The following is a 27,416-nucleotide window of genomic DNA, read 5'->3' on the forward strand; positions in this document are numbered from 1 at the left end:
TGGCTCCATTAAAGTCAATGGGTCCGCAAAAAAAACGGAATGCATACAGAAAATTCATCCGTATGTCTTCCGTATCCGTTCCGTTTTTTTGCGGAACCATCTATTGAAAATGTTATGCCCAGCCCAATTTTCTCTATGAAATTACTGTATACTGTATATGGCATACGGAAAAACGGAACGGAAACACAACGGAAACAAAAAAACGGAACAACGGATCCATTTAAAACGGACCACAAAACACTGAAAAAGCCATACGGTCGTGTGAAAGAGGCCTTAATATGAGGCACTTACTAATGTATTAGTACATTATAGGAAATTAGAGCCGGCTGCTCTGGTAGCCGGAACTACGGGAGTGCACATTACCTGGCCCTTTTCCCTATAGGATGCAAGCACGACCACTGTTGCTGGATTGCAGGGTGGTCGTAACCATAGGAACAAGCAGTATTTAATGTGATGGAAAAATGAATCCAGCCAGCAAAGGAGGCAACATGGACAATGACAATACATTAGTAAGTGTCTTGTATTAACTTTCTCTACATGATAAATGCCATTTGCTTGAAATGACACAACCTCTTTAAAGGGTTATTTTGGTTGCAGTAAATTATCCCCTATCCACAGGATACTATTAGATCTGTGGGGGTCCTACTGCTGGGACTCCAACGATTATGAGAGCGGGGACCCTGCAGCCCACGGATTGTCCAGTTGCAAATGTACGTGGCCACTCCATCCATTTCTATGGGAGTTCCGGAGATGGCCGAGTACAGCGCTCACCTATCTCCAGAATTCACATAGAAATAAATGAAGCGGCTGCTCCATTCATTTCAGGAGGGCTGCAGGGGGTACAGGGTCCCTGTTCTTGTGATCAGTGGGGGTCCCAGTGGTAGGACCCCCACTAATCTAATAGTTATTCCCTATCCTGTGTATAGGGGATAACAATCTAACCGGAATACCGTTTTAATTTTCACTTTGAACACTGGATAATGGTCTTCTTTCCAACTAAAATGAAAACAACATTGGGGGGGGGGGGGTCCTTTGTTTCCCCCCTGTGCTGGTGGAGAAAGCGCCTAATTTATGACGAGACGTGCACAGGTTGACAATCGTCCAGAAATTACTGGACAGTCCAAAAAAATAGGCGACTTTTTTCCTGTGTCTGTGAAAAAAAATAGATGTGTTCGTAATTTTTTTTAGGATGGTTTTACTTGATTAGATTATTTTGATGGTAATTATCATCGTTTTAAAGCTCAGAGTAAGGCTACATGCACACGACCGCATGTGTTTTGCGGTCCGCAAAAAAAACGGATGACGTTCCGTATGGCATCCATTTTTTTTGCGGATCCGTTTTTTTTTTTGCGGATCCATTGTAATAATGCCTATCCTTGTCCACAAAAAATAGGACATGCACTATTTTTTTGGCCGAGCAACGGAACGGACATACTGATGCGGACAGCACACGGTGTGCTGTCCGCGTTTTTTGCGGACCCATTGAAATGAATGGGTCCGCATCCTATCCGCAAAAAAAATGAAACAAAATACGGTCGTGTGCATGAGGCCTAAGGCTCCATTCACACGTCCGCAATTCTATTCCGCATTTTGCTGAACGGAATTGCGGACCCATTCATTTCTATGGGGCTGCACTATGTGCTGCACGGATGCGGAATTGGGGATCCGCACTTCGGGGACCGCAATTCCGTTCCCGAAAAAAATAGAACATGTCCTATTCTTGTCCGCAACTGCGGACAAGATTAGGCATTTTCTATTAAGTGCCGGCAATGTGCGGTCCTCAAAATGCAGAACGCACATTGCCAGTGTCCATGTTTTGCGGATCTGCAAAACACTTACGGACGTGTGAATGGACCCTAAATGCCGATCATGAGTTATTACCAGTATATTGAGCTACAGATATAAAATTACTTATAATCAGAGATGAGCGAATTTCCGCTTATGAAATTCGTTCACGCTTCGTTTGTCGGTAAAAGGTGAATTGCGTTATGGATTCAGTTACCACGGACCATAACGCAATTCTATGACGGGAGGCATTCCGTTATTCATTCCGTCATAATAGAAGTCCATGAGCTGCATAACCGATCCGTCCCGTTTCCGTTATGCAGGGGAGGACTATGAAATTCGCTCATCTCTACTTCATCAGTCATTATGGTTTTCCAATCTGTCTGTAAAAAATGTTGACCGTCCGTGATTTGGGGATAAGTTGTCCATAGGGATGAGCGAACTTGTGCTGGTTCTGGTTATATCTAAGAATTCCGTTATGGATTCCGCTACCACCGACCATAACTTACGGTCCGTGGTAGCGGAATCCATAATAGTGCTGCCTGCCTTGTAGAACCAAAACTGCACAGTGACCACCAAAGTCTGGACAAAGAGCCCCCCTCTGCTTGTTGCTAGGCAGAACTCGCTTGGGCACTGCCAAACAAACTTGACATGTATTGCTCAGGCTGGTACAGGCAGTTCTCTAGTAAATGCTAATGCCCTTTGGTAACCTCAGGCTTCGGGGAAGTGACACTGAACACAGCGAAGCGCTGCAGCAACGTACCAACCTCAGGACTTTGCAGGGACTACTCGCCCTCTGCAGCTCCCCATCTGACCCACATCACTGCAGTGCTCTTCCCATAATCCCCCCTAATTTTGGACAGAATCTGCCTTCCACATGCACAACTCCATTTAAAGTGGCGACGTCTGCAAAGCTAAGACTCCTGTTTGTATCAGTCCGCCCCATGACACCTGGGTTTTTATGCATCGTGCATTTTAATTCATCTGCAGCACAATACGGTTTAGATGCATTTTGCGTCTTTTTTGGAAGTTGACGGAGAATAGAATTAACTCTTTCTAGCCCTGGGGAGGAGCTGTAAGCTGTTGCAGCGCAGCCCTGGTATCATGTCATGATGGGATTTCTGCCTATAAAAGGAGTAGGTCTGTGCGCTGGGAAATGGGTGCATGAACCGTGGCCGCTCTCAGCCGAGAACCCGCAGAGGCATTGGAGTTCAATAGCAGCCAGGTTCTGCCGGTTTAAGGCTTGCTCCACGCCTGTCCTGCTGGATTGAGGAAGTGTTGGCGGAGCAATGTGAGGGGAGGGACTCCGCTGCTATGCCTTCGTCTGGGGACAGGCAGCAGGTGGAGGGACGCAGGCTCATGTCATAGTAAAGTCTCCTTTTTTTCATTTATATTCTATCTAGACGTCTCTTTCGCTGCTATTAACCCTCTCACTACCTCTCCCCTATGTCTGCTCCGCTCTCTGCACGCTTTATGTAACTCGTCCGGTGTGTTGGCTCGCTCTACTTGGCTCTTCTACCTCGGGGTGTTACGTTCGCACAGGCTGAAATCTGACACGGATTCAGCAGCGGAAAACAAAACCTCTCCATTGACTTGAATGCAGTAAAAACAAAACAAAGACTCGACCATGTGCACACAGTGTAAAAATGGTTGAGTTTTTATCTCAGTAGCTGATTTAAAAGAAGCTTTTACTTTTTGTGAGCAAACGTGATTGTGCATTTCATAGAAGTCAATGGAGAGGCAGGAAAACCTCAACCAAAAACTCTTCTAAAACCGCCACCAAATCGCCAGTCTGAATGAAAACATCCTGTTTTCAGCGGCGGATTTTAGCTGTGTGAACGTACCAACAGTCCGTCCCCGTACCGCCGCGTCTAAGGCTACTTTCACACTTGCGTTCGGTGCGGATCTGTCTGGTGTCTGCACAGACGGATCCGCACCTATAATGCAAACAATGGTATCCGTTCAGAACGGATCCGTCTGCATTCTATGTAAAAAAAAAGTCTAAGTCTAATTGTTAGTCAGACGGATCCGTCCTGACTTTACATTGAAAGTCAATGGGGGACGGATCCGTTTGCAATCGCACCATATTGTGTCAACGTCAAACGGATCCGTCCCCATTGACTTGCATTGTAAGTCTGGACGGATCCGTTTGGCTCCGCACGGCCAGGCGGACACCAAAACGCTGCAAGCTGCGTTTTGGTGTCCGCTTACAGAACGGAATGGAGGCGGAACGGAGCCAAACTGATGCATTCTGAACGGATCCTTATCCATTCAGAATGCATTAGGGATGAAAGGATCCGTTCAGGGCCGCTTGTGAGAGCCCTCAAACGGATCTCGCAAACGGAACCCCAAACGCAAGTGTGAAAGTAGCCTAACCAGCGCTTACTTTGTATGATCATCTTAGGCCTCGTTCGCATGTCCGTTAGGAGATCCGGCTTTGGCCTGACAAAAAAAAACGCCATTTGCGTTGGATCTTCTAAACGGAGATGTGAACGCTGCCTTGCTCGTTCCTCTACGTAGCTTTATACGTAAGCCGCGGTGTAATATAACTTATGCCAGTGACTGGAAAGCTGGCTAGCGTTGCAATGTGCGTATCATTTTGCTGCTTTATCGCCTATGATTTATTTATTACCGTGTTACTGAATATGGTGCCAGAGTTTATGCCAGCCTGGGGTAGTTTTCCACCGTCTTTTGGCTGGCGTCGCACAGTGGGGGAGATCTATCAGAATGGTGTAAAGTAGAACTGGCTTAGTTGCCCATAGCAACCAATCAGATTCCACCTTTCATTTTCCAAAGGAGTTTTGAAAAATGAAAGGTGGAAGCTGATTGGTTGCTATGGGCAACTAAGCCAGTTTTCCTTTACACCAGTTTTATTGGTGTTTTTTTTAGTCAAAAATGTCCGCCTCAGATGTTACTTGGAAGTCTATGGGGAATAGTAAACGTTTGTTTTTCTTTTTTTTTCTTGTAGTGGTGGTTTTTGACCTTTGAGATGTGGTTCTAAGGTGAATGGGGCACGTTTATCAAGTTAGTTTTTTAGACTGCAATTAGACTGTAGTAGTGGATTCATCTGTCTGTATTTTGCAGGCTATTTAGTATTGAGAGTCGCACAGCAGCTGATGAATGGCCCGAGGAGTCTTTGTATAAGGGCTCATGCACACAACCGTATGTATTTTGCGGTCCACAAAACACCGACCTGAAAAAAATATGGATTATTAATGTACCTTTTTTTTGCAGATCCATTGTAACAACAATGCCTATCCTTGTCTTCAAAACAGACAAGAATAGGACTCGTTCTATCTTTTTTTTGCGGAACAGCCATGCAGACATACAAAAACGGAATGCACGCGGAGTCATTTCCATTTTTTTGCGGACCCATTGAGGTGAATGGTTCCGTATACAGGCCACAATTTTTATTTTTTTTAAATGGAACGGACACGAAAACAAAATACGTTTGTGTGCGTGGGCCCTAAGGCTAGTTTCACACTATAGTTCAGAGATCCGGCAGGGAACAGCCTGCTGGAGCTCTCGGGATCTGGCATTGCTGGACCCTGCCTGACCGGGGACTGGTAGAGATCCGGCTGCCACCCACAAATATGCGAGAATCGCCAGACAAATACCACTGCTCACACCGCACCACATTGACCATTTTTGTACAACATAGTACTAAACAGCATCGGACTGGCTCAGAGGGTCCTCTGGTGGGCCTGACTCTGATCCATAGTGGGCCCCAAAGGTCCATTTGGAACTGCCACTAGGTTCTATTTATTTGAAACAATACCTATTAGACATATTGATGATATGGGGCTTGGGCCCAGAGAATAATTTCCTCTGGTGGGTACAAGGAACTCCAGTCTGACATTGGTACTAAGGTATTCATTATTTCCAGGTCGCATCTGTCCCGCCGTGCCATGGAGAGTAGAAACAAAGATGTACGAAACCCTACAGAGGTGCGCATGAGTCAGATGGTGCTCCCATGTCACGCCAACCACCGTGGTCAGCTTAGCACTGGACAGCTGCTGAAATGGATAGACACGGCAGCCTGCTTGTCAGGTGAGAATGGGGGGTGGAAGCGACTTGCGCGTCTTGTATACAGTGCTTTGGTTATACGGGCATCTTATAATAAAACCCTGCACCATACTTGCCTATTGAAGGGGTTATTGCACAAATTTAAAGGGCTTCTGTCACCCCACTAAAGTCATTTTTCATAAGGATTTTAAGTAGCCAAAAAATGACTTTAGTGGGGTGACAGAAGCCCTTTAAAACCCTTTTACTCACATATCTGGGGGACTTTCTTCCCTTTCTGTGGGTGGGCAGCAGCTCATCAATCCCCTGCATCTTCCATTATGCATTGCAATTAGCTCTTGTTAATCCCTGCCTCCCCTGGGCTTAAGTCCTTCAGCTACAGGCCCAGGAATACATATAGGTTACCCCCATGATGTCCTTCTCCACTGTCTAGAGAGAGAGATAGCTATAGGAATAAATGAATGTAAGATGTCTGGGCCAATTCACCTGCTTCACGATGAGATCTCGAGGGAGCAGAGAAGCGTCTAAGCATGTCTGTCCACCACTGAATGCAGGAGAAGGTGGACCAGAAGAATAAACAGCAGGGGGCGATACCAGAGAGGAAATGTAATGTGCATAAAAAAACAACTATATTGATAGCCTCAATGTCAATAATGATAGTGAGAAGTGCCCCACAGTCGGTAAGTGTCAGAATGCCCCCATAATGTGTAGTGCCCCCCATGTGTTGTACGTGAGATGAGATAAAGTAACTTGCTGGGTCCTGCATTATCTCCAACCATATATAATGTAGGAGCGAGTTTGTAGAAGTGCTCTTCCATGGATTATAAGAATATTTGCATCCTTGCTGACTGTTTCCCTTGCAAATTCCTCTACAGCCGAGAGGCATGCAGGCTGCCCGTGTGTCACTGCCTCCATGGATGACATCTATCTTGAGCATACAATAAGGTATTGCCATTCAACTATTTTATAGCTAAAACTGTGAATTTTAGTGGACATTTGAAGCAAAGCAATTCAAATCTTCAGTTCTGTCTGCTATATATAACCACTGATGCAAGTTCCACCTTGTGAGTGAGAGATTTGATAAAAGGACAACTCTCGCTTTAGTATCCTATCAACTTGACAGTGCCAACATAAGAGATTCTGCCCTTGTAGGGCTATCTGAGATGAATGTAATGATACCTTTCACTTAACGATCCGTTGCTTCATTCCAGAGAAAAAGTACTTTTAATCCATATGTAAATGAGCATTTAAGTGCATCGAGGGCGGGCCCAAGCCACCCTGTGCACCCTTGCTCCTCCTTCTTCCTCTGCCAGCCTCTCCCTCTCCTTGATTGACAGGGCCACACGAGATGATTATGCAGGAACCTGACCTCTATAGTCTGCATTGGAAGGCCAGGTTTACAGAAGGGGGCGGATCCTTAGATGGATGATGTATATGATGTACGGTCTTTCTTTTTTATTTCCAGTGTGGGACATGTTGTTAACCTGAAGACAAAGGTGAACCGAGCCTTTAATTCCAGTATGGAGGTTTGTATCCATGATGATGACATTTATATGGTGTATGAGATTGTTAAAGGGGTTATCTGGGATTTTCAAATTGATTGTCTATCCTCTTGATAGGCCATCAATATGAGATCGTTGGGGGTCTGACTCCTGGCAGTACGCCGATCAGCTGTACAAAGATGCCGTGGTGTTCCATGAGACCAGTGACGTCATATTCATCGGTCACATGGACGGTCCTGTGCAGTACGCAGCCCTGCAGGGTAATGCGATGGTGAGGTCACGGTTAATAGGCAAATGAGGATTGCTCTTGGTTACTCACAGTTTATGAAAGACCCTGGGCAGGCGTACAGCAGTGATGGAGAGGCTGGCACAGGAGTCCTCTGGGGCACTCTCAATGTATAGGGACCAGGCCGGTGGTAGGTGAGGTGCCCTGGGTGTTGCAGGTTTAATGTGCCGGTGGCAAGGTCCCTTTAAGTTTGTGACGCCAGTGCCGGTCACGGTGGCACACCGATTTATAATAGGAATAATTGAGGAACACGATGTTGTGGTGAACCAAAACTTCCTTTTACTGGAAACCATCAACTATTTACAGTCTTTTGTTCAGTTCCATATGTCAGCAGCAGTCACAAGCAGGCTTATACAAATGGCAGGCACAATGTTCTTGCAAGATACTCAGAGGGTTAACGCACTTACAGATCAGGCTGCACTTTTCCTCAGAAATCCTGTCTGTCTTTATCCCAAGGCCCGTACGCCCTATTATTGGCTTTATCCTTGGTTAGGGAAACTTCCTCAGGTATATGTCCTTGCTTTCAAATAAATCCTTCTGCCCTTCAGCTCTCTTGTCTGGCTGGAATACTGGCTCTGCTCTGGTATGGGAACTTGGTTTCTCTCAGGAGGCAGACCCTTCTCCCGGTGGGGCAACTAGAAGCCTGGACTGTCTAGCTGCATGTCAGAACCTGGCCTTTAGCTCCTGCCTGGCTGAAGTGCCCACTCTGAACTGACTCTACACAGCTCTCACCTCACTCTCTCTTGTCTGGACCTGGCTATTTATACTAGGGGTCCCCTAGCTCCCTATACGGTCTAGGAGGAGGAATTACCCCTAACAGGCCTGATACACAGATAAAGTAGGGAAAATGCACATATAGCAATATACATTAAAATGTAATGTAATATACAATGCCACTGTTCCACAGGAGGTGGAGAACAACGTGTCCCAATTGACCCTTGTGTAGTGCCCACATTTACCTAGTGGGACACTACACCTGTGCTTGGTAAGCTGCCGTGCTCCAGTGTCTCTCCTCAAACAGCTGATTTGGGGGAGGAGGTTGGACCACTGCCAATCCCATATTGGTGACCTATCTTTTGGATAAGCTATCAATATGAAAATTCTGTAAAACTCCTTTAAACACATTTTTTAAAGCCATCACTAAAACTGCATTAGTATTGGATTATCCCAGGAGCCTGTAGGAGAAAAAAGGGCATCTGTCAGCAGTTTTGTACCTATGACGCCGGCTGACCTGTTACATGTGCGCTTGGCAGCTGAAGGCAACTGTGTTGGTCCCATGTTCATATGTGCCCGCATTGTTTTGTAAATGTGGTCACACCTTGCCTGACTTCTCCTTAAGTGGAAAGTGCGCGGCAGTTGCAGAGAGAGCTGAGCGTCTAGGTGTAATGGTAACGCCCCCGTTGCTCCTAGAGGCTCATTTGCATATATTTTTTCTCAGCAATGCGGGCACATATGAACATGGGACCAACACAGATGTCTTCACCTGACAAGCGCACATGCAACATGTCAGCCAGTTTCATAGGTAGGCATACGGCACAGCCGTAGGACAGGCCCACATGCTCCAGGGGCCCCATAGGAGCCGTGTTGTCTGCCTCCATGGAATGTGCACCCTAACCGTTATGTCAGTGTATGTTTGTTTTTATCCTTTTAGGTTGGAATCCACGTCACTTCAGAAGACTTGTGTAATGGAAAAGAATGGAAAGTCTGTCAGGCATTTGCTACTTTTGTTGCACAACCACAGGATAATAAAAAGGTAAAGTAAAAAAAAATATAAAAAATGTTAATAGTAATTGTATTATCATTAGCGCAATACTACGGTTCTAGTAATACGCTTCTGAACATTAAAATTACAACACCAAGAAGGACAAGCCATAAGGTTACGCAATTCGAGTAAGTGGCAGGTGTTACTAAGATCTGCAGATGATCACATTTTCAAGCACCTAGCTCCATCTAGCTTTTCAGTTAAAAGATTTACCTGGGAATTTGATATGGATGGTCTATCCTCAGGATAGGTCATCAGTATCAGATCAGCGGGGATCCGACTCCTGACACCCCTACTGATCAGTTGTTTGACGAAACTGAGCCAAACGAATCCGTCCTGACACACAATGTAAGTCAATGGGGACGGATCCGTTTTCACTGACACAATCTGGCACAATAGAAAACGGATCCGTCCCTCATTGACTTTCAATGGTGTTCAAGACGGATACGTCTTGGCCATGTTAAAGATAATACAAACAGATCTGTTCAGGACGGATGCAGATGGTTGTATTATCTGAATGGATCCGTCTGTGCAGATCCATGACGGATCCGCACCAAACGCGAGTGCGAAAGTAGCCTCATACACCTTGCTGGTACTGTATTACACTGCAGTTTCTCTGCACGAGAATCTGCATGGAAAAAAACCATGTGTAATCCGCAATCTGGGCGGGCTGTGTGTGAATGTGGTGTTTGTGCAATATTACTTTTGGGGCCTCACTTAAAATTTTGCCCAGGGCCAAACTTTGTCTAAAACCCGCCCTGCTTGCATGCTCAAGTGGATTCAGTGTGGCAGAACGTTCCTGCAACAACCATTAATAACCTCGTCGATGGCATGCCAAGGCGTGTATTTCTGTATGTGGCGCTCATACTCGATACTGAATAAATTAAGATCCTTTTGAATATTTTGTCTCCATTTTTTTTTTTTTTAGCATTTCCTTATCATTAACATGTTTATGAATCCTGTGGTTTCCATAGTTCAAAAAAATGTCCTTCTTGGTGTTGCAATTTCAATGTTGAGGAGTGTAATATAGTAAAGTTATAAATAATGACATGTGGTATGAGGCTTTTTTGGAGTACAATATTGATGACCTATCCTCAGGATAGGTCATTAGTATCTGATCTATGGGGGTCCGACAACTGGCACCTCCGCAGATCAGCTGTTTGAACAGGTTACTGCGCTCGCGGGTGAATGCTGTAGCCTCCTCACAGCTTACCAAGCACAGCGCCATACATTGTATAGTGGCTGTGCTTGGTATTGCAGCTCAGGCTCATTCACTTGAATAGGACTGAGCTGCACATAGGCCATGTGACTGATAAGCGTGACGTCACCGGAAACAGCTGATCGGTGGGAGTGTCAGGAATTTAACCCCCACTGATCAGATATTGATGACCTATCGTGAGAATAGATCATCAATATTTTACTCCAGGAAATCCTCTTTAAAAATATATTATTACACGCGCCAAAATAGAAAGTTATACAACTTACTAATATTATTCAGATGCCTCCATTTCCAGCTTGTGCTCGACACAGGGCAGCACATCATCAGGGCAGTGCATGAAGGGAATAGCTAAGCCAGGCCCTTCTCCATCACTGATGACAAATAGGCCAAGAACGAGGTGGGCTTAGCTATTGAAATAAGCCAGTGACCGAGCCCACCCTGTACGCAAATCACTCATGACGTGCCAACACAGAAAACGCTGTCTTATGTCGAGCACAGTCTGGAAGTGTGGGCGCCGGGACTGGATCCGACATCTTCAGATAGGGCACTTTGGATGATTGAAGTATATTACGGTACTTTCTCACTTCACGCGTTGTTGGATTCCGGCAGGCAGTTCCGTCGCCGAAACTGCCTGCCGGATCCGGAATTCCGTATGCAAACGGACGGAATTTGTAGACGTTGATGTTGATGCGGATCCGTCTCACAAATGCATTGCAATACCGGATCCGTCTCTCTGGTGTCATCCGGAAAAACGGTATTTATTTTTTTCACATTTCTAAAGGTCTGCGCATGCGCAGACCGGGAAACCGGATCCGTTTTTCCGGAACACAGTGCATTTCAATGGAAAATAATGCCGGATCCGGCATTCTGGCAAGTGTTCCAGAATTTTGGACAGAGAAAATACTTCAGCATGCTGCGGTATTTTCTCCAGCCAAATACCGTAAGAGTGACTGAACTGAAGACATCCTGATGCACACTGAACGGATTGCTCTCCATTCAGAATGCATTAGGATAAGGCCTCATGCACACGACTGTTGTTGTGTTCCATTCCGCAAAATGGGGTTCCGTTGTTCCGTGATCCGTTTCCATGTGTCTTCCTTTATTTTTGGAGGATCACCAGACATGAAGGAAAGTAAAAAAAAGTCTAAGTCAGGTTTGCCATACAAATGATAGGAAAAAGCGGACGCGGACGCGCGAACGCAGATGACAATCTTGTGTGCCTCCACGTTTTTTCATGGTCCCATTTCCGTGAAAAAAATAGGACAGGTTATATTTTTTTGACTGACTGGAACCACGGATCACGGACGCGGATGACAAACGGTGCATTAGCCGAGTTTTCAACGGACCCATTGAAAGTCAATAGGTCCGCAGAAAATCACGAAAAAACGGAACAACGGACACAGAATGAAACAACGGTCGTGTGCATGAGGCCTAAAACTGATCAGTTTTTTTTCCCCGGTATTCAGCCCCTAGGACGGAACTCTATGCCGGAAAAGAATAACGCTAATGTGAAAGTACCCTGAGTTCTATAACATGCTGTTGTAACACATGTAAGATATATATAGTGACACAGTGAAGGGTGTGGTTTGGGAAGACAGGCATTTTCCTCCCAGCATGTGCTGCTGGGCTGATCTGCAGCCAGGTGGGGTCAGACACCAGACTGGATCTCAAGTGCCGGTCCGGGTTTTGGCAACACCTACTGTAGCTGTCCTTAAAAGACACCTGGGCTTAGCAGCAAGGCATCTCTGTGTTGGGATCTGAGGCTTGTGCAGGGTTGGAGGGAAACAGGCCCCCTAAAGCCTGCTATGGACTGTTTGAGGCAGAACTGCCAGCAAGGTGTGAACCAACACCAAAAACCTACAAGGTGACTTGTATTATATGAACTTGCCATTGTGTGTGAATTAACACCAAGACTGCAAAGTGACGTTTGGTTTTGTGAACTTGCCTGGTGTGTAAATAAAGAACTGGTATTTTGCCTCTGTACTGCGTCTGCTTAACCTGCCTACCAGAGCGAATCCCCACTAATATATATATTATATAATTTATTATTATATTTTACTAGCCAACCCTTTTAACGTGAATGTATCACCTGTACTTTTGTCTTCGATGTTCAATGATTTGTAGTGATCTTGCTTTGTGACCTGTGTGGAGGTCATTGTGCAGGGAGGGGAGGTGGTGAGCTGTGACTAACACCTACTGCCACTGATGGACCCTGTGTTTATAGATATACAAGTGTTACATTTTTATTGTTTTACTACTTGTGATGACAATGACATGACTTCTATCAATAGGAAGTGACAGCCAATAGAAGGCTCAGTGGCCAGTGTGAAAAGATTTCAGGATTTATTTTTGAATATCTAAAAAATTTTAATTATCAAAAACTCTTAAAAAATAAAAACATAAAAATTTCATTTAAACAATAGGTACCGGTAATTTTCTGATGAAACATTCCCTTTTATGCGTTTGCAGGTGAAACTAAAACCGTTGACTCCACTCACTGAAGAAGAGCATCTGGAGCACAGTATTGCTGCTGAAAGACGACGCATGAGATTAGTCCATACTGACAATATAAAGGACCTGCTGACTCGGAGCACCCAGCAGGATGGTAAATATTAGAGCATCCACAGTTTTTGGAGATTGCTGGCTGTTCTTGGGCTTTTGGACCAATTTACCTCTACTTTTATGTGCAAAGACACGTGCAAACATAGAAAACGTGGATTATCCTGAATTGCATTCATGATATACTGATAGTGTAGGTTCCCATCTAAAGAGGCCAGCTTGTTAGTGATAGTCGGCCCCCACAATTTTGCTCAAAAAGAGTCACATATTTTCATGTACAGTAAGTTATTTGCACTTAAAGCTGATCCCGGACATAACCCCTTCTTCCCCCATTCAGCCCCTCTGAGTTGAGCAGCGAAACATTTCATGCTCCGATGCTCTCCCTTGCGCTGCGCTGTATATCTGGTGTACATCTAGTGATGTACCGGGCTACGCTAGGCAGAGGCTTCCACCTAGCAGTGAGCCCGGTGACGTCACCGGCACTAATGGGCGGTCTTAAACGCTGCCCTAGCCTGGATTTCTGATTAAAAAAAGCAGAGTAAATCTTCACAGGACTCCTAGGAGAGACAGTGAGAGTCCTGATTTACCCCACCTCTACACACAGGATGATTGACAGCTCTTCCTGTATCAGTGTATGCACACAGATGGCTGTCAATCATCCTGTGTGGAGGCGGGGTCATCAGGACTCTTCACTGTCTCTCCTAGGAGTCCTGCCAGGATTTGCTCTTTATAATCATATAAACCTATATATCGCAGAGCTCAGCTTCTCTCCCTCTATTATATCCTGCTCTCAGATGGGGCAGCAAAAAAATCCCTTGCCTATAATGTGTCATGTGTTTTCTAATATATGAACTGTAGAAAGAAGCAGAGAAGGAGGGGTGAATGGAGAAGTCCTTGCCCAGAAAACTCACGTGGAGAGCGTTGAACTGGTGCTGCCTCCACATGCCAACCACCAGGGCAATACTTTTGGTGGACAGATAATGGCCTGGATGGAGAATGTTGCAACAATAGCTGCCAGGTATGAATCGGGGATTTATTAGATTTCTAAATGGCGTCCTCTGTTCACTTTAAGAGAGAGAAAATGATCATGGCTACCATGTAATATTGTGATAGAGTCTATATGACTGGCAGCGTGGACGCATGATGGACACTCTTCTCTGTGTGTACTTCCATTGGCATATGCCATCCTTCTGTTAGCACCAAGTACTAGTTTCATCATTCTGCTCTCTTGGTAACAAGTTGCTTTTCTGATTTCCGCAGCCGGCTTTGTCACGCACATCCAACTTTAAAGGTAATTGAAATGTTCCATTTTCGGGGACCCTCACAAGTTGGGGACCGATTGATCCTAAAGGCCATTGTCAACAATGCCTTTAAAGACAGGTCAGTACCAAACCTCACATACCTGCAAATAAGGACCTAGTCCAAACCATCATCCAAAATTCCTTTTATTTGGCCTCGGACAGTCCAGCAATGTTTCAGAGCTTATTTGGACAAATGTTAACACTTTCTGCATAGATTGTCCTCAGCTATCTGGTAGTTTACTGATCAGAGGATAGGATTGTAGCCAATGTAATGGATGGGTGCGTTAGTTGATTTAGACCAGGGTTGGCCTATCTGCTATCTGCAGATGACCTGGGACCACCCGATCAGTGCTGAGATAAAAAGTATCCTTGGGTTATTGACTTGGAGAACACTCCAATGAGGATGAGGAACATGCTTTTTTTTTAGTAGTATAGAAGTCTTCTCCTTCCACACACACCTCAATTTTAGCCTGACTTTTCTATACAGGTGAATTTGCCAGCCATTGGTCTTGGCCAACTAGCACCTCAGTTACTTATTTTCTGTTTCACCATGATCTTTCAGGATGTGGTGTCCTTATTAGATGCCCATGATAGGCTTCCACTGGTTGCACAATAGTTGTTGTGGCTGCAGCGAGCCCCCTAAGGAGCCTGTTCAGAGGATGGGAGTAGTAGTGGCCATGACAAGATGATGTGTCACGGTCTACTTCCTCAGGCTGTCATTACCTGGGGTTCGGTGCAGTGAAAAGGTGCAAAGGATGGGTTGCAGTTCATCCATCTGTAGTCAATACAAGATGAGTTTCTATCCCCAGCTGATGAGGTATGGTGGCAGCCAAAGTGGCAGACAAAAGCACTTTAGGGTAGTCATTCTTTCTCTCCTGATTTCCCTTCACTATGGCTATAAACTGGCACCTCTGGCTGTAGGTGTCCACTTGGTATGGATTAATTAGCTGACTAGAGTGTGACACTTTGAGCCTAGAATATTGAACCTTTTTACAAAAATTGAATTTTAAGCTGCATTAAAGCAATTCCTTTTAATTTGCATTACTGAAATAAATGGACTTTTACATGATACTCTAATTTTTTGAGTTTCACCTGTAGATAGCAGCTAGACAATGGAATGTATTCTTTTCCAAAACCTGCAGAACCGCTCTTGTCCATCACAAGCACAGCATTATCAAACCTGATTTGCTGGTATTTAAATTGCCAAGAGCATAGACTGAGCATTTAACCCATACCTGCCCGGGTGTGAGTCATGGTTCAGGTTGTGTAATTTCTCACATGACCACGGCTGCATAATATGTATGTAAATAAAGCCGCCAAAACGAGAATTACGTCTTTTTGCATGGTTGTGCCATGATTGATGTAAAACATGAAAATCAGAGATCTTTTAGTACCTGACAACCTCTTTCTAACAAAGCTAGAACCAGCCCTGTACCTCACATGGATCCAGAGATCTCCCCATTGACTACTCTGCTAGATCATCTTCAGGGGGAGTGTCCTTTCTGCTGCAGCTCTCTCCCTGTAACTGCCACAACAAATGGATGCTGCGCGTTCGCCCAACTCAGTGAGACGTGGCAAAAAGTAGGGAAAAGAACAAACAGCAGGTGGCGCTATACAGATACATTTTATTGAATAACTCGGTGGTTATACAAAACTTTTAATTACAGTCAATTACAAAATTATTCAGATCCAGGTGCTGGTTTGAAAAATGTGGAATATGTTTTGCGACACAACCCCTTTAATAGATTATTTTGCCCTTGACATAAGCAGTGAATACTGGGTGGACGTTATCTGGCTGTAGATTTGCACACCTGAAGCTTGTGCAAAGAGCAAGGCCGCCTGAGATAAAGCTCTTAAGAAGAGAACATTTATGGGTTTATTGCGGAGTGTTTTCCCAGTATAGCGGCGGCACATAATAGTGTATTTTCTGCTATCACATTTATATTAAGATTCAATAGAGATAAGTGGCTTATTTAGTTTACTACTATTTATGTTTCAGTCCTTCTTTGTCTCGTTCCATTCCTGTGTTATTCCTCCTTGAAATGTACGAATAAATTGGCAACTGGGTGTTACCAGTCCCATATTGTCCAATCCAGTGTCGGACTGGGCCCTGGCTCATTTATCATTTATGGCAGTTTTCTGGCGTAAATGATGACCGCAATCTACGCCATCTTCGAGCTGGCGTAGATTTCAATGACTGCCGCAGGATGCACTTAATTTGTGATGAGGCATGCGCTTTGTCAAAAACTAAGCTGCGCTGGGGAATATCGAGACCGGTGTAGAAATACCAGCTTAATCCTAATGGCTCATTTCCAACATCTGTTTCTATAGGAAGCAAAAGTATTTAAAGGAGTTCTCTGGGACCCCCAAAAATTCAGGCACTGTTCCAGTGCCGTGACTCCTAGGGTGCTGTGCTTCCGGAGCTCCAGTGATGTCTTACCTGACTATTTCACGTGACCACTACTCAGCATTCATCTAGGGTAGTCTGGTATGTCCCGGGCTACCTCACATGACTGCTGAGGACAGTGATTGGAAGCAGCACGTGGCATTGCTGCCACGCCAGAAGTGGTGACCTCCGCAAGCACTGGGACAGCTGGGGAACTGAGTAGGTCCTGGCACTTCAGTGCTCCCGGAATATGATTTCTTCTTCTTTCCTGGCCATTCCCACAATTTTTGGGGTCCCGGAAATCCCCTCAGTGACCGTCCCTCCAATGTCCAGTAAATGGGCAATAAGTAAACACCCTTTTACACTTCTGAATTGTCAGGGACAAATGTTCATACAAACACTCCTACTCAATAATCTGCCAGTGTAAAGGTGCCGCCAATCACCTGATGAATGAGCGAAATGCTCAATCATTGGGTGCATCAGTCGCTCATGGTGACGCCTAAATCATCATTTGTGGGCAGCACATTGCGGTGTGTGAACCGCGATCTGCTGCCCATAAACAATGACCCTGTATGAGGAGGCGCGATGGCGGTAGCAATCTCTCGTCCCCATACATTGGAGGGGATCACTGCATGAATAGGCAGTTTTCACCTCCACTGACGAGCAGGCAGTTGTGGGGAAGGAACGGGGTCTTTAACCTACACAGTCATAAAAGATAGTATCCCTGTAGTAGTATTTGCCATGAGGGCCTGTCTGATCCACTCCGTGACACCATGAACTGGAGATGTTGTCCTAGCATTGTGTGTGACTTTGTGTAAAACTACAATTCCCAGCATGCTCTATCAGTCTTTGAAAAAAGGACTACTTTTGTCAAAAATCTAGGTTCATTATCTTACTGGTGTCATGGTGAACGTGTCTTTGCAGTATGGAGGTTGGGGTCTGCGTCGAGGCCTTTTGCCATGATGTGAGTGTGCCCAGAAGACACATAAACAGCGCTTTCATGACTTTCGTGGTCCTGGATGAAGACAATCACCCGTGTATCCTTTCTCGCATCAAACCGGAGCCGGGGGTAAGTGATTCTCCCCCATGGTTCCAGCAAATCTTATAGCACGTTATAACTTTATATCCTGAGGGTTTTTTTTTCTTTTTATGTAATTATTTTATTTAAGTTTTATTTTCTTTCCATCCCGTAATCCATACACTGGATGTATATTACTTATTTGCAGGTATTTTTTGGCGGATGTCATTCCACATACTGGTAATAGAGGAGAATGAAGATGAGAGGTTAATGTGGTGATCTGCCTTTCCAGTTAATTTATGTTGCATTTACATAGGACTTCTGTCCCTGTCCCCCCTTTTTTTTTTATAGGATGGAGAAAGGCGGTATCGAGAAGCAATTGCTCGCAGGAAGATTAGGCTGGACCGGTAAAGCAACGTCGGGTGCTATGTAATCTATAAGACTACAGGGGAGATTAATCAGAACTGGTCTCCCATCTCAACCAATCAGACTCCAGCTTTTATTTTCCTGAAGCACCTTTGAAAATGAAAGAACAAATCTGATTGGTTGCCATTTTAAACTCCTCTGCTTTTGTTTTGCACCAGTTTTGATAAATTTCACCTTTTATGTCAGTGTAACTCTGTTTTTTTTGGGTCAAGATAGGTACAATTTTCCACTCTTTATTAGGGTCTCATCAGTGGCGAGAATCAAGATGAGGCCGCCCCCTGGTTTATGTTCACACTTTTAGACCCCTTTATTTAGAGACGTTGGGGGAAGCGATTAAAGGTTACATGTCAGAATTGTGAAAAGGGCTTAACACAAAGGTGCGTGTCCTCCCACAACCCAACACACTGGTGTACCCCATAGCTCCTCTCCTCTGGATAGATCATCAGCATCTGATCGTTGGGGGTCTGACACCTGGGACCCCCGCCGATCAGCTGTTTTTAGAAGTAGCGCCGCAACCTTCTCGCAGCGTCACGTTCACTAGTCACATGGCCTTGGTGTAGCTCAGCCCCGTTACCAGACACAGCCGCTATACAATGTACAGACTGTGCTTGGTGAGCAGAGAGAAGCATGCGGCACTACCGCGAATGCCGGTGTCTTCTCAAACAGCTGATCGACGGGGGACCCGGGAGTCGGACCCTCACCAGTCAGATACTGATGTAAAAAGATCTTGGAAAAAACCTTTTAAAGGGGTTTTCCATGCGCTCTTGATATTAATAACCTATCCTCAGAATAGATTCTGAATATCTGAAAGGTGAGGGTCTGACACCACGCATGCCCCCTGATCAGCCGTTTCTGGCTGATTACTTTTGGGCAGCATAATTGCAATTATAAAGTAATTTTACTATAATCAGACATGGCTTTTTGATAGTTATGCAGGTTTTTTCTGTTAACAGCAAATATGTCATCTCCCTCAAACAGTCAGAGGTGCCTCTGTCAGTCCCATGGGACCCCTGCAATCAGGTAATTTACTGAGGATCGTCAGTCTTGCGTCTGTCCGTGCCTTAATAGCAAATTCTAAAATGTATCAACAGAGGCATGACCCAAAGCTCCTGGGCCCTAATACAAAATCTGTAACCCCTTCAACCTTCTATGTGCTGCTTATATGGCTATGTGGCTATGGGTTCAGTTTGGACCGCTTCAAACATCAGGGGCCCGGTGCAACTCAATATATATTGCACTAATTAGATTGTAGGCTCTTCAGGTCAAGGGCTTCGAAATGGGAAAACTTCTTGAGCTTACAACTTTTATTAAATGTGTACATTTTAAGGAGGTCATGCACATTTTCGTGCCTTGGTTGTGGGCAAGGCCCAGTCCCCCCCCTGAAAAAAATAAAAACATTTGAGTCTTTACCTGTGTAGGCAAAAGTGGCCCGGAATTTTTTCCAAAATGGCCAATCACTTGCCTTTTTGGGCGATCACGCTACATTGGCTTAAAGGGCTATTTAAGTTTTTATTTTTATTCATTTGTGCCCTACAAAATTACTGTTGTAAACATAACGTCCCCCAAAAATAATTGTGCTGAGCTGATACTGTGCCAGGGTGCCCCCCACAGTAATGGTTCTCCCAAAAGTCCCACCAATAGTAATAATTTTCTGCCAGGCTGAACTAAGTGTTAACATTGCTCCCATAAGTAATAATGTCCCCATTGTGCCCATACTAGTAATCATTCTTCCCATAGTCCTCCAGTAGTAATAATTCTCCTAATGTGTGCAAGTAGAAAATGTCCCCTTATAATGTGCGCCAATAGAAACAAATACCCCCTTATAATGTATACCAGTATAAAAATGCTCCCTTATAATGTATATCAGTATAAAAATGCCCCCTTATAATGGGTGCCAGTGCAAAAAATGCTTCCTTATAATGCATGCCAGTGCAAAAAATGTCCCCTTATATGCTTGCCAGTGCAAAAAATTCCCCCTTAAAATGCGTGCCAGAGTAAAAAGTTCCCCCTTAAAATGTGTGCGAGTACAAAAAATGCCCCTTCTTAATGTCCCCATAGTGCCCCCTATAATGTGTGCCAGTACAAGAGCATGCCCCCTTATGTGTGCCAGTACAAAATGCCTTTATTTAGTGCTCCCTGTAGAGGCCCCCATGTGGTCCAACAGCATGGGGCCAAATAAAAAAAACAGTAAACTCAGATACTTACCTCCATGTGGCTGACAGCAATGCCTGTTTCCAGAGCTGTACACTGCCTCGCTCAGGTGGTGAGATGTTGATTACGTGTGGGGCATGGGAGAGATGCAGGACGGCAATACAAAATTGATCGACCGATGCTATTGTTATGTGTATGGCTGGCGCTATGTACAAGGTTATGTCTTGGCGTCTGTTATTTCCACTGTTATAATCCTCTGCAGGTTTACCTCAGCTACAACAATGTGTCTGCCCTGAAAATGTTGGTGTCTAAAGCTGACTGGGTCCTGGCTGCCGAAATCAATAAGGTACTAGATATGAATGTCTTATTCATTTGTAAGCATTTAAAGGGAACCTGTCCTAATATAACACAGTGCAATCTGCAGGCAGCATAATATAGAGCTGGAGGAGCTGAGCAGATTGATATAGTTTTATGGAATTTTTTATTTATAGGTTTTATCCAGTATAACTTAGGCTACTTTCACACTCTCGTTTGGTGCTGACCCGTCATGGATCTGCACAAACGCATCCGTTCAGATAATACAACCCCATGCATCTGTTCAGAACGGATCCGTTTGTATTATCTTTAACATAGCCAAAATGGATCTGTCTTGAACATCATTGAAAGTCAATGGAGGACGGATCTGTTTTCTATTGTGCCATATTGTGTCAGTGAAAACAGATCCGTCCCCATTGACTTACATTGTGTGTCAGGAAGGAACCGTTTGGCTCAGTTTCGTCAGACGGACACCAAAACGCTGCAAGCAGTGTTTTGGTGTCCGCCTCCAGAGCAGAATGGAGACGGAACGGAGCCAAACTGACGCATTCTGAGCGGATCCTTATCCATTCAGAATGCATTAGGGCAAAACTGATCCGTTTTGGACCGTGTGTGAGACCCCTGAACGGATCTCACAAACTTAAACCAAAACGCCAGTGTGAAAGTAGCCTTACATTTATTTGTCATTGCTCTTGTTATACAGTACTTAGGAGTCATGTGGGCGGTCCTACTCAGCGACTGTTAAGCAGTGAGTGGTGAATAACACTGCCCACATGACTCGTTAGCATAAAAAGCTGAGATAAATGAATAAATTACAAGTTTTATGAATCTTTTCCCATAAAATTATATATGAATCTGCTCAGCTCCTCCTGCTCTATAACATGATGCCTGCAGATTGAAGTGGATTTTCACGGTGACAGGTTCCCTTTAATTTGATGTACAATATCTCAATAAAGGTAATGCTGAATTGGAACATATACTATATAGAAGTCATGTTCCAAACTCCTTTTTCAGAAAAAAATGCTTCCAAAACCCCCAAAAAATTGACCGACTGATCATTTTTGACACTGCCGTCACATAAATGTTGAAATAGGTTTAACCCTCTATATGGGGGTTTTCAGAATTTTTTAAACTGATGACCTAGCCTCAGGGTAGGTCATCAGTATCAGATAGTAGAGGTCTGACACCCGTGGCCCTCCCCCCCCCCCACCCCGATCAGTGGTTTGAGGAAACCACGGCCTCCAGTGAGTGCCACGGCCGCCTCACAGCTTACCAAGCACAACGCTGTACATTGTATAGGCAGCTACGCTTGGTATCGCAGCTCAGCCCCTTTTTTAATTGAATGTGACTGAGCTGTGCCTAGGCCACGTGACGTCATCTAAACTGTGAGAAGGCCGTAGCGTCCCGGGTGTCAGGATTGAAAATCTCAAATATTGTCCTTCTGTAGCAGTCAACACATACTGTATAATAAGACCGCCTATATAGATGGGTAATCTATTGTCAGGCTGCTGTGAGAGGAAAATCTTATCGGCAAGGTAATCAGTATTCTAATAATAGGTGTAGAATTGGGTTAACAGTATGTCGGCTCAATTGTTCTTTTGATAGGCCTAGATAAAGATGCCCACAAAAGAGCATTGCATGGATTAGAGTAATGCTCTAATTGAGTCGCTATAGGGAGGCTCTATTTGGCCTCAGTGGCGGTTTAACTGAGAAAGTTATACGTCCAAACAATGAGGAATTTACTGAGTCAGGACGGGAATTACAATGCATGGAGTGAAAGTTATAATCAAAAAACCACCCGTAAAAAAAAAAAAAAGAAATAGAATATTTACATAAGTGTCCCTTTAAGAAAAAAGAAACAGAAAAATTAGGACATGGAGCATAATAACGTGTGCTGCTTCTCAAAGAACGTTTGTGCAAAGTATATGGAGGAGTGACCTTCTGTATAACGGTCTAGTCCTCTCCTCCACGTAGGTCCGCCTGTACACCCTGGAGGACGGCTCATTTCTATCCTTCAAAGTTGAAATTCTGGTGTCCATTGATGCAAGACAAACCTTCAACCTGCTCTCTGATCTGACCCGTCGCAGTGAATGGGACCATTATTACAAGTGAGGGAAGAAATGGGGAAAAAATATCAAAATCTGTAATCTGTTTCCCCGCATTTTTATACTGTATACCGCATGTTCTTTGTAGGCAATGCCGACTCCTGCAACAAGTGAATGAAGATGATGCAATTTATCACGTAGTTAGCACCGTGCGTAGTGCAGATGGCAAGCTTCAAGATTTCATCATCCTGGCTTCTCGGCGGCTACCCTGTGATGTTGGGTAAGATCTGATCCTAAACCACTTGTCTATTTAGTTCCTCAAATCTAGTATACTCATGGCATATTTCCTTTTACAGAGACCCTTATGTTATAGCGATTCGCTCGGTTACCCTCTCTACCTATCCCCCCTGTGAGGAGTACACCCGGGGAGAGACTCTTTGCTCCGGATTCTGTATCTGGTCACAAGGACCCATGACAAAGGTATTGTTTTTAACTAATTGGCCTAATTGAGCAGACAGGAAGCGAGGTTATGTTAGTCCTAAGAGCGTAACTATAAGGGGTGCACAGGTAGCGGTTGCACCCAGGCCCTGGTGCCTAAGGGTCCCAATGACTTCCCTACCACCTCAGGGGCGTAGCTATAGGGGGTGCTGAGGGGTCCCAAAGACCCTTGTGCCACATAAGAAGAAAGTGCATGCTGGTCAAGTTACACCTCTGGCTGGAGGGAAGGGGTTAGGTCAAGAATTTGGCATGGGAAGAGGGGTAGGGGCATTTAAATTTTTGCCTCAGGAAGCATGAAGGCAATGTGCTTCCCTTCCCCTGACCACAAAGCACTGAGGAAAGGGGGGCCCAAGCTGAACTCTTGCACCAGGGCCCATGAGCCTTTAGCTACGCCCCTGGGGACAGGGGTGCTATAAATCACATGTGATAATTAGGTCGGCCCAGGAGGTTCGTGTTATGTCTTTGGTAACAGCCTTTAGTCTCTGCTTATTGATTTATAGGGCATCAAGGTCTTTTTTTAAACCATGTTTTGCACAGTTATATAAAAATATACATTGCAAGGAGCATACAGATGCTTACCATATGCCATGCATTTGGTCAAAAGGGCAAATCGTACATTTAAAGGGGCATACTTAGTATACAGGCAGCCCATGCTGCTGCTATAGGGCCCTTGGAGAGTGCAAGCCCAGCCAAGGTTGATCTAACCTCCTTTGGTGAGAAATTGGAATCTGTCCAGGACTACCCTCATCAGAGTGGGTGCAGGATTGGGCCAAATGGCATGGAGGGAGAAAGAAACACCAGGCCCTTCTATCCTGGATGGCAAAACGTCTGATGCCCTCTGTAAGTTCTATGTGCTCTGCAGATTCACGACCATCGGCAAGTCGTCTGTGGTAGGATCTTCCGTGATTAGAGGCATTCATGTTATTGAAAGACCCAAAGTAAAGTGTACTGTGCTGCAGTATAATGACCTGTACTGGGTACAATGGGTAGTGGTGTCATATACGAGATCTGCCGCAAAAGTGAGCCCACATAAAAGTGCCAACCAGCAGAAAGCCACCACTTGAAGGAAACTCTGGCACCAGGAAATTTACTAATAAACCAGACACAGTGGGGGAGATGGGGGTGTAAAGTAGAACTGGCTGAGTTGCCCATAGCAGCCAATCAGATTCCACCTTTCATTTTCCAAGGGAGCTGTGAAAAATGAAACGTGGAATCTGATTGGTTGCTATGGGCAACTCAGCTAGTTCTACTTTACACCAGTTTGATAGATCTCCCCCAATGTCTTGCAGGGCTAGCTCAGCTGAATGCAATGATATCTTTCACTTAACCATCCATTGCTTCATTCTGAAGAAAAAGTACTCTTGGTGCATATGCAAATGAGCAGTTAAGTGCACTACAGCCACTCGGTGCACCTTTTGCTCCTCCTCCTTCCTCTGCCAGCTCTTCCCTCTTCTTTGTGATTGATAGGGCTAGGTTACTACATAGTTACTTGGCCCTGTCAATCACAAAGGAGGGGCTGGCAGAGAAAGCAGGAGGAGCAAGGGTGCACAGAGTGGCTTGAGCCCGCCTTGAGTGCACCTAACTGCTCATTTGCATATGGATAAAAAATACTTGCTCTCCAGAATGAAGCAACAGATCACTAAGTGAAAGGTGTCATTACATTCAGCTGAGCTAGTCCTACAAGACACTGTACCTGGTTTATCAGTGATTTTTCTAGTAGCAGACTCCCTTAAAAAGAACGTTGCAGGTCTGCGGGCCTTGTATGAGCCACTATGGCTGCCCCCGCTGTATGTCCATGTATATGTTTATAGTTGATGATTTATTGCCTATTTGAATACATGGCTATACAATGGTTTTGAATAACCATGTATTGGTTGTAATGTTTTTTTGGAGGGCCAAAACCTGCAATATTTCCACTTGAAGTTAAAGGTCATCTGTCAGCAGATTTGTCCCTATGACACTGGCTGACCTGTTGCATGTGCGTTTGGCAGCTGCAGGCATCTGTGTTGGTCCCATGTTCATATGTGCCCGCATTGCTGAGAAAAATGATGTTTTAATATATGCAAATTAGCCTCTAGGAGCAACGGGGGCTTTACCGTTACACCTTATAGACTCTGCTCTCTCTGCAACTGCCACGCCCTCTGCAGTTTGATTGACAGGACCAGGCAGTGAAAATGTCATCACGCCTGGCACTGACAAAGTGCAGAGGGCGCGGCAGTTGCAGAGAGAGCAGAGCCTCTGGGTGTAATGGCAACTCCCCCGTTGCTCCTAGAGGCTAATTTGCATATATTAAAACTTCATTTTTCTCAGCAATGCGGGCACATATGAACATGGGACCAACACAGATGCCTTCAGCTGCCAAGCGCACATGTAAAGGGTCAGCCAGTGTCATAGGGACAAATCTGCTGACAGATGCCCTTTATGACAGCCATACTAGCTTGTATATCCGCAAGGTATTATGGAGTATTTATTAATTTTTTATTTTTTCTGCAGATCTCCTATTACAATCAGTTTACCCCAGGAATTGTCTCGCAATTAACTACCAACATGACCGGATTATCATCAGATTTCGCTAGCACTTATCAAGCCTGTGAGCGATTTCTTATTGACAATGTGAAGGACTCTAACCAGCCGTAAAACACGGATCAGATTTATGAAAATAGTCTAAAAGAAAACTTTCATTTTGTGTGCTGCTCCTAATAATTGAAAGCTGTGCTGTGATTGGTTGTTGTGGGCAACCAACAGTTTTTCTATTAGATAATTTAGTAATTCCGCCCCATAATGTATTTGTAGACCCGTCCTTATATTGCGTGCATAACATGCCCATCACCCAACAGACTGCACCGTAAACGTGGCCATACACATTAAACGAACATTGACTGAACCCAACAATTTCAGCGTGACCAGCCACCCATATAATGTGTATGAAGATGTCCTCACTGTCCCCTGATGGCAGATATTAGGCATGGACTTCAACATGCTCGATCCTTCTGTTCTCAAGGGAGTACTTGCCAACTCTCCCTAAACATGGAGGAGGCTCCTGGAAGAAGGGGAGACCCCTTGGACTTCCAGAAGAACAGCAAGAAGAGCTGCTTTCTCCCCGTCGCTCTGCCATTGCTGCAGTCTCTGCTGCACTCACTCAAGCTGCAGGCTCCTCTGCTCAGGTCCCAACAGGATGTCTCCCCTTCTCTTCCAGTTCAACTGCATAATAGTAAAAGGGAAGACATCTGGTCAGGACCCCAGTGGAAGAGCCTGGAGCCTGTATGACAAGTTAGGCTACTTTCACACTTGCGGCAGAGTGATCCGGCAAGCCGTCGCCGGAACTGTCTGCCGGATCCGGCAATCTGCATGCAAACGGACAGCATTTGTAGACGGATCCGGATCCGTTTCTATTTTTTTTTCTTCACATTTCTAAAGGTCAGCACATGCGCAGACTGGAAAGACTGATCCGGCATTGCGGTATTTTCCGGCACTAATACATTTCTATGGAAAATAATGCCGGATCCGGCATTCAGGCAAGTGTTCTGGATTTTTGGCCGGAGATAAAACCGTAGCATGCTGCGGTATTAGCTCCATCCTGAACAGTCAAAAAGACTGAACTGAAGACATCCTGATGCATCCTGAAAGGATTACTCTCCATTCAGAATGCATGGGGATAATCCTGATCAGTTCTTCTCCGGTATAGAGCCCCTAGGATGGAACTCTATGCCGGAAAAGAAAAACGCTAGCGTGAAAGTACCCTTACTAGGAAGCTTGGATTTTTTTTTTTTTTTTTTAAAAGCCTGGAGAAACCCTTCAAGCCCCATCCTGAGAACATTGTGAAATCTCCTGGAATCGCCCACTTATGAGTGGCGCGTACATTTTCAGCATAGAACAGCCTAGATTGTCTCTGAAAATTAGGGACAGTCCCTACAAATTCAGGACTGTTGGCAACTATGTGCAAGGTGTATGGTTACCTTAAGTCATAGGCCACCGATGCGTTAGGTAGGGAGGAGTGCAATCTAAAGACTGATGGATGTGAAAGGTTTGTCACCGCTGTTTGATCATGACTGTGTAGTTCTCAAGTTCAGTATTTTTGACACTTTGCACATAGGGCACTTTTTGTTTTTTGAAACCATTTGTGGCATTTTGACTGTTCTT

At 44.8% G+C, this 27,416-nt stretch overlaps 1 protein-coding gene across 2 annotated transcripts; it reads left to right on the forward strand.

The window, feature by feature from the left end:
* The first annotated feature begins 3,023 nt into the window (after positions 1-3,023).
* On the forward strand, positions 3,024-26,615 carry ACOT11 (acyl-CoA thioesterase 11). Of its 2 annotated transcripts, none has more exons than XM_040406981.1 (16): positions 3,024-3,152; positions 5,672-5,835; positions 6,684-6,753; positions 7,274-7,334; positions 9,248-9,349; positions 13,047-13,182; positions 13,995-14,154; positions 14,397-14,516; positions 17,748-17,892; positions 18,193-18,248; positions 19,221-19,287; positions 20,681-20,764; positions 22,708-22,841; positions 22,927-23,058; positions 23,135-23,258; positions 25,770-26,615. In XM_040406981.1, exons 2-16 carry the CDS (start codon positions 5,694-5,696, stop codon positions 25,911-25,913), a joined length of 1,677 nt encoding a protein of 558 aa, XP_040262915.1. In that variant the 5' UTR covers positions 3,024-3,152; positions 5,672-5,693; the 3' UTR covers positions 25,914-26,615. The 2 variants fall into 2 exon arrangements, with proteins under 2 accessions (XP_040262915.1, XP_040262916.1); XM_040406982.1 differs by having other exon boundaries at positions 3,080-3,152; positions 5,672-5,732.
* Positions 26,616-27,416: the final 801 nt, after the last annotated feature.

Source organism: Bufo bufo, chromosome 9 (assembly GCF_905171765.1).
Source record: "Bufo bufo chromosome 9, aBufBuf1.1, whole genome shotgun sequence".
Classification (NCBI taxonomy): Eukaryota; Metazoa; Chordata; class Amphibia; order Anura; family Bufonidae; genus Bufo; species Bufo bufo.

What these genes read in the sequence shown, in the direction of transcription:
- ACOT11 (XM_040406981.1), top strand. Translation starts at nt 5,694, where the DNA reads ATGGAGAGTAGAAACAAAGATGTACGAAACCCTACAGAGGTGCGCATG. An exon ending in TCGGAGCACCCAGCAGGATG is followed by an intron (nt 13,183 to 13,994) that starts GTAAATATTAGA and finishes TATGAACTGTAG; the next exon opens with AAAGAAGCAGAGAAGGAGGG. An exon ending in AACAATGCCTTTAAAGACAG is followed by an intron (nt 14,517 to 17,747) that starts GTCAGTACCAAA and finishes GTGTCTTTGCAG; the next exon opens with TATGGAGGTTGGGGTCTGCG.